We start from the raw sequence: 16270 nt of genomic DNA on the forward strand, positions 1-16270 counted from the left end.
TTGCCATAAAAACAACATTAAACATGAAATAATCAGTTGCATTCATTTCTTGTGGCTCTATCTGCAGAGTCATTTCTTATGATTACATTTTTCCACAGGCCAACAACAGCTTCAAAAAAACTATTTCCTTCAAAGAAAAAAGCAAACATGCCCTGTTGTCTCAAGAAAAAAAGTGCAGAAGGAAACATCCATTAAACTCAATCTGCTGCTCTGTGATGCTAGTTCAAGCCAGATACTTGGCATCTCATCTTGGGTGCAAGGTCATCAATGTTTGGGCTCAGGCTCTGAGCTGAGGAAACCCTCAGGATGGAGTGAAGGTGTGCGTGCAATATACCGGCGGGCCAGATCGAATAGTAATTAGAAATTATCCTGCGGGCCGAAATGAAATCCATCAAGGGCCTGATTTGGCCCCCGGGCCTTGAGTTTTGACACATGTGCTCGAGTGAGGGAGCTACAAAGACGACAGAAGTGATTCTGCAGCATTAGGAAAGGGATCATAAATATGGATTACATTAGTTTTACAAAGAGATGTAGCCAGCGGAAAAAGCTAGTGCTTGGTAATTACATTTTCCACCAATGTTTTCAGTTAAGCTACATACCAATGGAAATCTTGGTATCCTATAAACACGATTAAAATTGCATGTGTTGAGGAAAATGGAAAGTGTTAGATATGGATAATAGATTAAATGTGTACCAAGCTGAATTAGGAAAAAAAGAGTAGGCCTAATACGAGGGAACTGATTTAAGTTAAAAGGATAAATATTAAGTATTTATTGACATGGTTACTTTTTGTCATTGTTGGGCTTCATATTGTTGTCGACTCCCTTTTGTTTGACAATGACAAGAGAACAAACACAAAATATATGATTTACTGTAATGAACATTTTATTCCACAGCACTATAAACCATTAATAAAACAACATTGTGATTGGCTCTTACCTTAGTAAGTCTTTTCATTCATATACTTCAGTGTTTGAACATAGGAAAGGATGCAAAAGAAGTGATCGCCGGTACATTACTTACAGTATATGCCCTCTCAGAGACTTAGTGGTAGTAATGGGTTTTTTGTTGTTGTGAAAATTAAAATCAGTGCACAGTACAGAACAATCACAACCAGATTCAGAGTATAACAATTGGTGCTTTTCTGCAACAGAAAACAAAACAGTTCCATGCATTAGTTGGTGTGGAAGTCAAATGCAACACACTACTCCCTCCTTGTGGACAGATATATATATATCTTGTGAGAGGCACTGCGCAGCATTAGGGAAATTAACTATGCCAATAACAAAAGTCATCCATTTTTAATATCCGTCTCTACGCTGGAATTATTCATTTGGTAGTGCTCCCATAACACTTGTCTGAGCAGAGAAGGGAAAAGGTTTTCAAACAATTTCCTTCAAGAGTGCACATAATTTACTCTCTCAGTGTCAAGCAGCTGTTCGAATAATAAACTGCATGTCTTATCACAGGAGCAATTATTCCGCACTCATGCTGGGTATAGTTTAGAAAAAACCCAGGATTCAACTGTGTTGGAACATTACTTCTATTAAAAGACTTGATAAATGTGGTCTTTACCCTATTTGTCTTTTATATTTAGATCAGCTAGTTCTGGTGGATTTCAGGCAACTGCTACTACAGACGGATTGAGTGCAGCTTCAGAACAACACAGACAAACATCGTTTTCACACAAAAAGCTCTCAAATGAACTTCAATTAATTCAAGGAATACCCATTTCCAGTGCAGATATATAACATGAAGGGGGGGAAAAAAGAGAAATCACTCGATACAATCAGAAAGAATAAATAATTAAAACAGTATAGTACTGGTTCTTCTCATTTCATCACATCTATTACACATTCATTTAGTTTGGAAGCCACCACACATCTCGGGCTGTTGAAAATGTTTTTTAGTTCAATGAGCTACCATGTAGTATAAAAACATTGTCCTGAAATACTACTGGCACCAGCCTTTTGTTCAAGTGCTCACATTCCTGAGAAACAAACAGCTGCTTTCTGTAGTCACATTTGAAGGAGCACGAAGAGTCAGGACCGGCATGTTGTTGCCTTTTGGTGAAAAACGGCGTGTACGTTTTTTTAACTATTCACTGCGAATATTGACATGTTTTGTGGCAGTTGTGTGCAATGGTATTTTATTTAAAAACACTTTAAATCAACCATTTGAACACAGACCAACTACAGTATGTGATTGATTTGGAAATCTCCTTCCTCTGATCTCCTGTAATCACGTGTGGAATAAACTTTAACATATGATGACCTCGGTTGCATTTTCCTGCGTCATCTCCCCCGGATTTACTGTAACTACAACACCGTCGGCCATGGGGGAGTTAGGAAAGCTCACAGAATACAAAATGAAGCTTTCTTATCCGCACTGTTTGTGAGTCAGCAGGTAAACACGAGGTATGGTTTGGCACGCCCAGCCTTCATTTAGCGAATGAAAATGATTTTCAGCGGGAAGAATAAAAAGATGAAGAAGTCGTTATTATTAACTTATCCATCCTTTGGCAGTGGTGAGGCGGCATTCGGCCAAGGCAACACTTCCTAAAAAAAAGCTAAACGCTCAAGTAAACGAGTCAGCCTAAAGGGATAGTTTGAAATGCTGTTGCAGGAGGTTTTTAATCAGTAGCTCATGTGATCGGCACATCTCTGATCTGGAGAAGCAGGAGTGTGATCACCTAAGCAAATCAGTGCACTGCTGTGGATGGGGGAAGCAGAACAACAAATATTGTAGCCACCTAAAAGAAAGGCTTCTGTCAGCAAGGTGAAGCATTTCAAATATTCTGAATACACCTAAAGAAATGATTTTTTTTTTTTAGAAATCCAATGTCCCCGATTCACAGCAGTACGTTGCTTAGCTTTTGTGCCGGTAATCTGTCTCTCCAAAGTGGTGACGCAATGACTGTCATCTTTTTATGGGTCAGTTCCTCATACAACCCCACTTTAAAAATGACAAACTATCCCTCTGAATCACAGCCGAATATACTGACTGTTAAGGTCAGCACAATTTGGACCGCTCGTAGCTCAAAGAGGCTATTTCACTCCCGAGGTGTCTTTTTTTCTTTTCTTACACTGTACACATTATTTTGGATATGGCTAGAAATGTGCTCACCGGTGTTTAACAATAACATGCATATTAAGTAAACAAGATTAACAGGATAGTGAGTGATGTACTGGTTTTGGAAGAAGGAGAGAAAGAAAGGAGCTGCTTTCAAAGGTGGATAGAGACAGTAAAATATATCAGGCTCCAGAGAGATCGTGGGTGGAAACAGTGCAATTACTGTCAAGAAGGAGTGACGCTCTTGCTGTTGTCACGAGCGAGAGGGGCGGGGCATGTCCAGGCGTGGTAGACCAATAGCAGACTGAGCCCGAACGCCCACGTGCGGACCGGAGACAGTAAGAAGGCCACGGCGCCGTAGGTCTCGAAGAGGAAGTAGCAGGAGTGCGCCTGCCAGGTGAGCAGCAGCAGCATGAGGAGGTGAAACGCCAGAGTCCGCCAGCGGCAGCCCGGCCGCAGGAAGTGGGATCGGAAGGTGTTACCACGGCAACGGTGGTGGAGGCTCCAGCAGAGATAGCAGGTGAGGGGCATGTTGAAGAAAAGCAGCTGGCGGAGAGGAAATGAGTCCGGTTAGATGGGATTAGTAGCTTGAAAACAACTGCAGATGTTTCATAGGAAATACAGCAAGGCAAGGACAGTATATGAACATACGGCTTCAAGTGGGACAAATGTTGACCATGATAAGCAAAGGTTTATGAAGCCTTTTTCCCTCTCAACCACTTTTGCTTGAGAACCCTTAAAAAAGGAAGACATAGTTGCCCGTGACCTCTCATCACAAGTAGGACAGAATATGACTTGCTCAAAAAGTGAGTTGATTTTAAAGATGTTTATGGCAGAAGAGTTTTAGGTAGTCAGTGTTTTACTAAAAAAAGTTAAACTAGAAAAATAAATACAATATCTCCATTCCTTTCCTTAAATATCTTGTGAGTGGGTAATAAATGTTCTGTGGCTTCACCGCTACGGGCAGACACTTAAACATAGGGGTAACCATGTGACCTTTTGATGATTAAAACCATTTGATTAAAGTTGCTGGTTGAACTCCATATATCCACATATTATTATAGACAAAGCAAATCTGTTAAAGGTTTTGTCTGTGTACGGACACTAGGGAGATGTAAAAGCGTTATATAAAATGTAAGTTCTTACTTGAACGACTCCAATAACATATGTGAGACTTCCTTCCAGGAAGTGCCCATCGACAAACACCCCGAAGGCGAAGCAGGCACCACTATGGCCATCTATCAGCTCTCCTACGAACCATGGCCCTGAGGGGGGGGGGGGAGGCAGAAACAACACAGGATGCATTTATACAGGAACAGATGCAAAATGACAGGAAACCATGCATTTTTAAAGAGCAATGTCTCATAGTCAGTTTGAGTATTAACTTCAGAGAGATTGTGTATATTTGCTATGAAGCAGCACACTAACAAGGAATGAGACAAAGCAGTGGACCCACCTAAGGCTGTACACAGGTTGAATAGCAGCAGAGAGTAGTAGAAGGTGTCCATTGAGCTGACCAGATGGAGAGACATGCATGCTTGAGAGGTCAATCCTGTTGACAAAACCAAAAAGATATGAATATACAAAGAACTATTGCTGTTATTCAAATAATTACTCAAATGCACAATATTTCATTTCAGAAGCTAGGGTTTCTCAATCAAAACAAAAACAAGAGACAGAGATTGGTGAAATTTTGAATAGCATGGTCCTATAGAAGTGTTGTCATTGCAGTCAGCTTCTCCCGATTATTGGGTTTTCCTAGGAAGCCAAATGATTGAAACAGGTCTCATCCTCTTCAAAGTAAAATAATTGCTGATAAAAACTGGAAAAACCCTTAAATCTTATTCCAGTTCAAATAAAGTTAAAAACGATAAACATCTCAGAAGTTGTAAAAAATAAATGTTGCTTGTAACCGGATGAACAGGCAATCAAATGAAACAACCCAATACTTTGGTTAAAATGATGGATGTTTCTTGGTTTTAAATGTGTCTGAAACATTTTAGATTAAAGTACATCTTACAAAATATCAAACATGTCTAGTCTTTTTGAGACATTTTATGGCGTTATGTTGCCAATATCTGATTTTAAATCCTGCAGAGTCTGATCGTAGACAACAGGTAACTTCAGTTTTCTGTAATCAAACAAAAATATGAGCATTTGACTAGTAATCAGTGACAGCTCACCTCTCCCAGAAGGAGCAGGCAGGAACCTGAAGGCCAGCAGCACCCCCACATTCAGCAGGATAACGAATATGAAGGCTGCTCGGGCCAGGATGTAGTGGTCTGTGAGGAGGATGAAGGACTGCATGAACCCAAAGCTAGGAGTCAGGTTGCCCTCCAGAGTAAAGTGCTGCTCCCGCACTGACGACCGGCCCGCCGAGTCCTGACACACACACACACAAAGATAAGATAAGCATATTGTCAATTCTATAAGTATAAGAACAAGCACGTTGAAAATCTTAGTGCCAAGACAGCAGATCCATATTGTAATTAAAGCGTCAAATTAGATCAAGTCTCTGGACACTTTAAGATAAATGAAAGCTCCACTGACCTCCACTTTAACTCTGATGGTGTGCACTCCAGTGAGGTAGAGAGATGGATCCCACAGCAGAACATAGAGAGGACCTCCAGCAGAGCGGCCCTCCCCCAGAGGCTCCCCATCCACGCTCACATGCACCGCTGTGATTGTGGCCTCCGAGAAAGCCAAGATCCTATTTGGAACCGAGACAATTAAGGGTTAAATATTGAACATTTAAAAAAAGTTCCATTTCTTTCTTGTGCTAAGGTTGCAAAACATGCAATGTGTTACTTAAAGAGGACATATTATGCTGATTTCCAGAATATTTGTAAAAACAAATATGACTAGTTTATGAAATAATTTAGACATACAGGGTATAAATATTTGTATCTTTATAACAAAAAAATCCATTGAAATAAGTACAGTGGTTCATAAGAAATAGACAAAATGTTTAGAATTGCCTCTTGTCATTTACAGTGTCATTATTGATTTGATTTCTATACTTTTTTTTTCATATTCTCATGTTTAATTTTTAGGATTTGAGACGTGTTGTGACCCCTTTGTTAAAGAAACTGTTCATCTAAATTGGAGTACTATTGGATGTGAGAAAATAGCTTATAAAGACTAAGTTGAAAGAATTGCCTCTTGTCTCTCAATTTTAACTAGTCCTTTAAAAGAGGAACTAACCCAAATCTTTATAGTGACGAATGGGGACAACGATAATTGAATAAAGTCCAGGAAATAAATCAAAGCCTATCGGGGGCAAAAACAAGCACTTATATCGGACAAACATCAACCTGGAAAGATTATACTGCAGCTTGTTCTGCAGCTGCAGCACTCGTACTCCAGACTGGCCCAATTTCAACAATAGTTGTTCCCATTGCTCAGGTGGTGGTGAAAACATGGAAAATAAGAGTTCGGGGTTAAAAAACACTAACGCTATTCTTTCAGCATCCGGAATAAAACCACCAGACTCAGGGACCGTTTTATTCCACAGGCCATAAGACTGTTAAACACCTTAACTAAGTACATCCATAACATTCACCTGTTTGTAACTTACACATTATGTATCCAGGGTATATGCAGGAATCCTGAAGTCAAATGTAATACATTTTAAGACCTTCTTTAAGACCCTTTCCATACATTTTAAGACCTCGTCGCCACTTCGAGTTCTAACCGGTTACCTTGGCAACACACTTTACCTCACATTTACTATATACAGTATTGATTGTCCTTCCTCCTTATCTTCCAACCATTTGGACGCAGACTTGCATTTCCCCATAACGATGTTGCTTAGCAACCGGCGTAAACGGACCTTCGCGCGCTATCAATCAGTGAGCGTGAGATGTCCTGTTCAGATGACGTCAAATCCAACGGGATGCCATAAATAAACTCCACAGAATCACACTACACACCTACGCAATGATTACATTCAGGCAGACTGTAGAATACAACCTCTTTGGACCATTTATATACTTATTGAAAACAAGCTACAAAATGTTATTGTATTAACTTGTATCTGTTTTATTGTGTTGCACTGCCTGGGACCTAAGATTTTCATCTGCATAACTACACTGTAGCTATGTACGAATGACAATAACAGCCTTGAATCTTGAATCTCCACAGTATGGGTCTATAGGTGTAAGTGGCAGGTGCTCAGTAAACATGTGTGTTGTGTGAGCTTGTGTAGAAGGTGAGAGGCCAGGGAGGGGTTTCTGGCTCAGCAAACAGTGATCACACACAGAACAAACACCTGATGTGCGTTGATCTCCGTATTCGGCCCAGCGGCTCCAGTCCGGGGTGCAGGTACTGAGCGTCCTTGGGGTTTGTGATGAGCACGGCTGGCCACTGCTCAAACTTCAGGTCGGAGAAACTCAGCAGGTCGTTGTCAAAGGCCAGAACCCTGTACCTGGAGACAGGAGTGAGACGGGTTATTGCAGGAATCAAGTTCAAGACCTTTTTAATTTACTCAAAGTGCAATTTAATGCATTCTCACAATATGACAATACAAGGGACTACCAGGGCCGATATGGCCTTGAATTATTTAGACACAATTTTTCAGTATTTCCCACAAGCATAAGAATAATTAAAAGGATATATTGCATTCAATGAAATACAAAGTTGACCCGCATAAACAGTATCATCTAAAATTATAATTTAAATGAAGTAAACAGCTATTATAGTTTCCTACTGAAACTCAATAAACATTGATTTAACAACTTTTAACATAATCCACTGTTGTTTTATTATATAATAGGCTAATGATGACGACCTGCGTTCAAATAGGAAATCGTTTGACCAAGATGAAAATATTTTAGACTTTTGTCCAATTCATTCAAGACCTTTTAATAATAATAATAATAATAATAATAATAATAGATTACATTTGTATAGCACCTTTCAAGGGACCCAAGGCCGCTTTACATGGTGAACAAACAAACAAACAAGATGGGAAAATAATAACTTCTTGTTTTCTTTCGTACCTGCGGTTGTCCATCCAGTCGCCCAGCTCCAGCTCCAGGGTCCCTTTGGGGTGTCGGCTGTGGAGGATGGGCATCAGGCCGCCCAGCGTGTGCAGGTGGCCACACAGATACGCTACTGCAGATCTAAACACAAGGATCCCACATGTAAGAATATAAGTAACATTGTCGTAATACGCCAACTACTGCTGTAAATATTTTAAAGGTCCCCTATTATACTGTTTTCCATCAATATATTGTAGGTCTCAGATATATACAGAACATGTCTCTGATTGGCTCCAAACACCAAACAGATCATTGCAGCATTACCCATAATCCCCTCTGTTTCAGCCCTTTTTCAAAAGTGTCTGTTACTTTAGATGAAAAATAAGGAGCCCCTCCCCACGCCCCTCTGAGAGATATTTGGTTACAAAGAACACAATGGTGCTCTAGGAGGAGATTCAGGTGATAAGGTGGGGGGGGGGAGGGGTTAACTTGGTTGGTGATTGGCTAATGGTTACACGAGCCAAAAAATCGTTATGACATCATAAAGTGGCCAAAATCTGATCAGTTCATTTTCCGACAGGTTTTTATAGAAATGGATCAGGACAAAAAGAGAGAGAATCTTTTTTCCTGAAACATTCAGAGTCTCTTTCCACAGAGGGGACACATGTTGATGTAGAATAGATATGAGAAAGTGGATTTAAAAAAAGCTAAATTAGGGATTCTAAATAAGAAATGTCCCACCACTTTAATTTAATTTAAATAATTTAATGGAGTGAACCAGTTGCAAGTAAAACACTCCTCACCTTTAGCTTCTTGTTCTAAGCTTGTGTGTTAAGTCAAACCTGTCGGCAGACAATGGGACAATGTACTTGTAAGGAATGTAGCTGGTTCGGCACTCCGAGTCCTACCTCATCAAGTCTCTGATTCCTGGAGATGGGGAGACCACAGTGGAGGTGGTGTAGTGGCCAAACCAGATCGACTGGTTGCTTTTCAGACTCTCAGCTCTGAACGTGTCCAGCAGGTCCATTTGAGTCTTTCATAGATTGAGAGAAAATACATTAGAATAACTATATATTACTTGACATGTATTATCTGCAGTATACTGTACAAGTGCTGGATTTGTTCCTTTTTTAAGACACATAAGGTACTGTTAATTATCATTTCTAGTAAGTGAATATTGTACATTGTGTCATTTAGTACAACCATCTAATTTTGAAACATTTTATTTTCCATTTACTTTTTAATGGCCACAGTTCCCTATAGAGGATTATGACCTTAAATCCTTTAAGCCTCCTCTAATCCTCTAATGGGTAATAACAGAACGGTTGTTTTAAGTATTCAAAGGTTCTCTGTTTTCTAAAGTTTACAAAATATTCAGCCAATGTTTATATTCAACAGATTGTGCACTGGAGTTATACCTGGTTAAGAATACCAAAGAAATTGTACGGCCTCTTGGGTCCCGGAGTCAGAGTGGCGTCCGCACAGACAAAGGAGTAGTTGCCAAAGGGAGTTTTGTGAACATAGTGGAATGAGCCTATTTTCTGATTAGCAGAGTACTTCCTAGAGAACATTGAAAAAAAAAAAAGTCTATTAGAGCAACAAGGGTGGTTTGGGAGGGAGCCAGCAGCTTCCACAGAGTGCTGAGAGATAATTTGATGCATTTTTTATATAAATAAATAAATTAGGCTTGCACAGGAGACAGCCTTTGTCTGGCCACAACATTAGGAATATTAAGGAGATCAAAGATAAAAATCAGCATTAACAGAAGCAGCAATGTCACATAAAACATCATTTGTGTCAGAAGAAAGGAGAGTCAGTGTCTCTTTCTGCCGAGTGTGCTTCTATTTCAGTCCTCAGGAAACTCAGACAGCTCGCATTATTGGCAAAAATAGGTTTGCAACTGCAACTACTCCGGTTTCAGAGGCTTTGAAGTTATTACGCTCTCTGATCGACTTCACATTTAGCTCGCTAATATAGGACATGGAGGAGTAGACTGTAACAGTATATAAATCAGGTGTTTACTGTGTATCATACTGACCGGTAATAATTGTTGACGCTGTCCAATGACATTATATTGAAGGCATCTGTCAGAAGAAATGAAATGATGGTGAGGTTTAACAAAAGGTAATTTCATCATTTGCTTGCTAAACACCAGCATGTCTAATGAAGAAAGTCTATGATTCTGATTTCCTCGTTTGATATCAAACTAGATAAACACAGAACCCACTAACAGACACAATAACAGGAAACATATCTACCACTGCGATCAATAAGAGGAGATTTGGTGGTCACAGAAACTCCAGATCCAATAACTAGCTTTCTTTTTTCTTTCAAAAGCTACAAAGTTAAGATATCTTCTTTCCCATCTAATAGCTTGCGATCCAATAAAAGAGGGGAAAGAGGCAGCGAAGAGGAGGGGTAGCATGAGCACCGCAGTTAATGGATTCTTCAGAAAATCTTAATTGTACTCTGGGATGTTTCCATGGCACCAGTGAGTTTGCAGAGAACATTAAAAGACAACAAAGTGCTGCGGTTAATCACCATGATTTCCTCGGATGTCTATCCACCTCGTGCGCTCCATCACACGAGACCTCTTCAGGATGTTGTGGTAGGCCTGCCACTCCACCTCGTGCTGGAGCGAGCCCACCTTACTCTCCGTTTTAGCATCTGTCAAATCCCCTGTGAGAGCGAAGGAGATACATGAGAGAAACAACATGGCTGCTGCTTCATTCAAATACTTTCCTAATTTGATTGAAGTTGGAAGGGTACTCTCTGTTTCAATGTGTATGAGATGATTCAAAATTACCGTAATTTTCGGACTATAAGCCGCGCCTTTTTTTCCCATTTTTCAACCCTGCGGCTTATATAACGGTGCGGCTAATCTATGGATTTTTACAGCTAACGGCCACTAGGGGACCTCCTAAATCTATGGGTTTTACAGGTTACAGTCCACCACCTTTAACTCTATGGGCTCTATGGCCGGTCCGCGGACCCCCACCTTTAAGCGGCGGGCTCCAGCAGGAAAAGCTGGAGGCCGGAAAAGAGTGAGACAGGTAGCGCGCAAAAGTAAAAGTGGAACCGAGAGTGGTACGAGAGACAGAACGAGAGCAAGACAGACAGACATTACGAGAGCGAGACAGTTTGTCCCCGTACCACTGGTTGAAAACCGCTGCTGTAGATCACTGCCGGTACGTGGGCTGGGAGTTTGAAAGTTGAAAAGTTTGTGTGTCTGAAACGCTATGTGATACAGTACAGTTTACACAGCACAGCACATGTTCTGTAGCTACTATTGCACTAAATGCTAACACTTGAATACGTTATGCAAATATGCAACTTGTTTGTTGAAATGTTAATAAATGGGAGCTTCCTCAAACAGCCATCTTTTTCCCGACAATCCCCTCTGTGCACGAACCCTTACATATGGTAATTAAACATTAAAACACCTGCGGCTTATAGTCCAGTGCGGCTTATATATGTACACATCATTCAATTTAGCTGCTGCGGCTTATATTCAGGTGCGCCTTATAGTCCGGAAATTACGGTAATAAAAAATCAGCTGGGAAGGGAAGGTGCCATACCAAATATGTGTACTATGAATACTTTTTTGTTGGTTTAAAATCAGAGGAGGAAAGCTTTATCAAGGAGAAAAATGGATGAGTGTCAAGGAGAAGTGTCCTATAGAGGTGTTGAATTTTCTGATGTACCAAACTAGAAATAATAAATTTTCATTTAAAGAGGCTGAACCGTTGTATGTTTTATTTGTGTTTAAGTAGTGTTTCCAGGTAGATCTGGTTAGGTCAGAGCTATAGAATATGAATTCATTCATATTTGATAACTACATCTTAGCCCTTTTTATCCTCAGGTGTTCATAAACTAAAGTTCAATAACACTATAATTAAAATACTGAAATGTGAAACTATCGGTTGTCTCGTAATTATTGGCAAAGAGGAGAAGTACAAATATTCATCCCCTTTGTCTTCTTAATTGTACTGTTTATAGAGTACGTTAGCATGTTACCACTTCCGGTTCCTTCCACAAAAAGCAATGCAATTTCTCCATAGGATTTTGGAAAATATCTGGAAATAAGGTCTGTGGTTGACACAAATTGAAGAGAAGGATCACGTTTTGTTCTACGACATTAAATACATCAGCAGTGACCCCACTGGTGATTCTTGAAGAGTTTACGTGTCTGAAAAACGATGGTTGTTACCAAGTGGCTGAATAGGACTACAGAAGTTGTCGAGGCCGTTTTACGTCATTACACCGAACACGTAAACACTCCTCTAAGTTTGTTTTTCCCCGTGTTCTGCTTGAAAGCAAGTACCTGCCTCCTGCAAACTGTTCAAACAAACGCTTCAACTTGTACCATTTAGAATCTGTATGTTTGAATATGGATCTTAAGTTGTGCGTGACGTTGAAGCAGCGACCCTGCTGTAGTTCATTTATAGCATAACGTTAGCATTTTGTTTCTGGCGACTAGATTTATGATTCGAAAATGATAAAAGTAGGGTAGACATGTGGAGATTATCCGGCTGAACAAAACGTGATCCGTCTCTTAAATGTTTTTCAACCACAGAGCTATTTTCCAAAATCCTATGGAGAAATTGCATTGCTTTTTTGTCTAAGGAACCGGAAGGAGTTTACTTCCGGGTTTTAGGACGCGTCACTGTGGCACTCTATAGTCTCAAACCAGCATAGTGTAAAATGGAGTGATTACTGTACCTGTTGCGAGCACTAGATCAGGCTTGATCACTTCAATTGTTCCAGTGCAGAACTTTTCAAAGTCAGGAACGCGTCTTGGGTCGTGAAATCTGCTTATGTGAATGTCGGAAACCTTGAACCAGACAAAAAACATGACAACATAATGAGAATCTGTGTGTTATTTCATATTAAGCCGAAACTGAATCTTTTGCTTTGTGACCATAGACTGTATATATAAAGTTTGTGACTGACAAAACAAGACATTAAAAGACAACACCTTGGACTTAACTAACAGGGATGGACATTCTTAAAGTCTATTTCATTTTCAGAAATGTTAAAGAAAAAATAAGGATTGATTAATTAATTTAAAAAAATACGCTGCAGATTTACCAATTAAATAAATATGTAGACTAGTTGTTGTAGCCCTTCTACAAATTGACAGACAAATTCACAAATGGGCCACTTTACATAATGAACACATTGAGAATGTACCTTAAGGACCACTAACACTAATTGTTCTTTTAGTTATTAAAGATATTGAATGTAGGGCTGTTACTTGGATATTTTGTTACCCCTGTATGATTGCTATTTTTAACTCAAGTAAAACACAAAAGGTGACATTTGACTACAACTTACTGTGTTGCTGAAGCACATTTTTAACCTGACAAAGACACACTTCTGTGGTCACTGACCTCTTTCTGTCAATCATTCAGAGAGGGTTCAGAGTGTGACCTACCACAGCTAGCTTCCAATGACAACACTGCTGAGCCAAAGGAAGCCAGGTGTTGAACAAGTAAGACTATAATATTAAAAACAGGAGATATGGTTGAATTTTAAGGGGATTTCACTCCATTTATGGTAAATGACCAACAGAGGTTGAAGAAGTTCTCAGATCATGTACTTCACTAAAAGTAGAAGTACCAGTTACAAATGAATGTCCTGTATTCAAAATGTTACTCAAGTAAAACTAAAGGTATGCAGATTGGCCCAGTTCAAAAATACATATCAAAGGTTTGGAAATTATTGAAGCATTAAGGGGTTTATCAAAGCACATAAAAGGTGCTACTTTTAATGATTTTGTGTACTGCATGATAGCTTTGGAAATGTACTCTTGGTGTAACTAAGGTCTTATTTAAGGGTTGATTATATTTCATACCATTAATCCAAATCTGTAAAGTAAATAATAAATAAATGTAGTGAAGTACAAATATGATTAAGCTCTAAACTGTATCGGAGTAGAAGTACAAAGTAGGAAGTAAAGTGCAGGTCTCTGAACATTGTTAAGTAAAGTACTTGAGTAAACGTACTTAGTTACTTTACATCACGGAACAGATATATGTTTGAATTGGGAGGCTTTAATTCATTGTATGGTAAATGACCAAAGACTAAATAAAGCTCGTTAGCGACACACAGAATAAATCCCACCTGTATAAACCAGAAAATATTGCTCAACTCGCCGTCGGGAAATGGTGGAGAGCTCCCGGTATGTTCCTCTCCATCCCCGGCAATCGGGTGCTGGATGCTCCGCTTCGGGTGCCATGCCGTGTCGTAGCTGTCCAGCATCCAGGAGGTGATGCACGCCATGGCCAGCCCGAGAACCACCAGCGCGGCGAACAGCTTCAGCATCCTCCTGGAGAGAGGCCGTCTGTCCCGGGCAGAAAAACAGCTAGCTACTGGTGGGAAACAGCTACACGAATCACCAGGCTAACATTAACTACGGATACTGTGAGGCATTTAGCTACATAGCTACGATGTCAGACCGTCTCTGTCGCTGCCATCGCGGCCCCGGGAGATGCATGGAGGTGCGGGGGTTTCACCCACGGCTCTCCGCTCAGCTGGAGGAGGAGGAGGAGGAGGAGGAGGAGGAGGAGGTAGCGGGTTAGCTGACTGCTAGCTGCCTACCAGCTGCCGAGCAGACAGACAGACCCGTGGATGTGAAAACGTCACCAACTGAATGTTGGCAGGAAGAGCTCCCACTCTGAGAGAAAAATGAGAAAAGAGAGCTCCCACTCTGACAACGTTTTCCGGGAACCGTAACAAACCGTTTTTTTCTTCTTTGGTGTTTATTAACAGTTGGCAAGTCAGTCTAAAAGTGCTATAACGCCACCAACTGGTGTTGAGCATACAACAAAACCATAGACAATAAATCAGAGGTGTCCAAACTTTTTTCACCGAGGGCCACATACAGAAAAATATAAGAAGGGCTGGGCCTCTCATAAGTTCAGTTATAAATGAGCAAAATCAATCAAATGTAGGTAAATTATGCATGTGAGTGTTGACAGCTCGTCCATTAAAACAGAAGCCTCAGATTGATTATAATAAGGAGAAATAGGAAGGCTGTATTTCAAGCTTGTTATGTAAATAAGTAATTGGGCTTTTTTTCTTATCAACTAAGATATGTTAGAAAATGTTTCCAACTTTAATTGACTGAATTTATTTGAAAAGTGGTCTTATTAACACATGGATACTACTGGGTAATATATATTTACATTTATAGTTAAGAAGTACAATATAAGACAATCACAAGTTTCATTTGTGGGCCATATTCCATTGTAGGCCTACTTTTTGAATTCGCTGAGAGCCGATTCAAAATGGTCCGCGGGCCGCATTTGGCCCCCGGGCCAGTTTGGACACCCCTGCTATAAATACAACTAAACACTATGCAGGAATACAAACTCTAAATTTCATCAACTATACATACTTTTAAAAACTGAATAATGTCCCAATATTTGCTCCCTTTGTTTCCCCAGGAGCAGTGGTGGGAGAAGTTTTCAGGTCTTGCACTTAAGTAAAAGTAGAAATACCAAAGTGTAGGAATACTCTGATACAAAAGTCCTGCATTGCAAATGTTACTCAAGTAAAAGTTCAAAAGTATTGGCATCTAAGTATACTTAAAGTAACAAAAGTAAAAGTACTTATTATGCAGTGTAGTGGTGGAGTAGAAGAGTATACAGTAAGTAACATAACATGGAAATATTCAAGTAAAGTACCTCAAAATACTACATAAGTACAGTACAGTATACGTACTTAGTTGAAGGTCAATAACAACTCAATGTGTTTATTTTAAAAACGAAATAATGTCACAATATTTGCGGCCTGTGTTTTTCTACAGTGGGAGCATTTCCCAGTATAATTTCCTATAATGAGTGCTTGAGATCTGTATGACGTACACTCATGTGAGTAATAATGTTTTCCTCCCCCTTGTTCCTTCCTGCAATTGCAATGTCGAGGAGTTATGGGAATCATAATATAATCCAACCTTTGGGAGGGGTTCAAATCAATTTCCTGTCATGTCAATATATTGATGCTAATGGGAAAGTGGTGAGATTGGTTACATGTTACTAGTTTGTAAACTTTGCAAAAACAAAGCTTAACCAGGTTTGACAACCTATATAAAAATAGTTAAATAGTTGTATCTATTAAAACAGCTGTGTTAAATGACTTCTGCTGTAAGAGCAAAAACATCAATAAGGTAAGGATTTTTTTTTAATTGTATTGTAAAATAAAATAAACTG

At 39.7% G+C, this 16270-nt stretch overlaps 1 protein-coding gene across 2 annotated transcripts; it reads right to left on the reverse strand.

The window, feature by feature from the left end:
- Positions 1-862: 862 nt before the first annotated feature.
- Positions 863-14833, reverse strand: tmem62 (transmembrane protein 62). 2 transcript variants are annotated; one of them, XM_079692298.1, is made up of 14 exons: positions 14516-14833; positions 14181-14400; positions 12777-12888; positions 10596-10733; positions 10093-10138; positions 9473-9614; positions 8963-9087; positions 8073-8195; positions 7343-7498; positions 5623-5782; positions 5256-5454; positions 4529-4624; positions 4219-4337; positions 863-3618 (listed from the first exon to the last, which is right to left on the reverse strand). In XM_079692298.1, the coding sequence occupies exons 1-14, from the start codon at positions 14551-14553 to the stop codon at positions 3298-3300; spliced, it is 1995 nt and encodes a 664-aa protein (XP_079548424.1). In that variant the 5' UTR covers positions 14554-14833; the 3' UTR covers positions 863-3297. The 2 variants fall into 2 exon arrangements, with proteins under 2 accessions (XP_079548424.1, XP_079548425.1); XM_079692299.1 differs by lacking the exon at positions 14516-14833 and having other exon boundaries at positions 14213-14394.
- Between the last annotated feature and the right edge of the window lie 1437 nt (positions 14834-16270).

The sequence above is a fragment of the Notothenia rossii genome, assembly GCF_949606895.1.
Source record: "Notothenia rossii genome assembly, chromosome: 7".
Taxonomy (NCBI): Eukaryota; Metazoa; Chordata; class Actinopteri; order Perciformes; family Nototheniidae; genus Notothenia; species Notothenia rossii.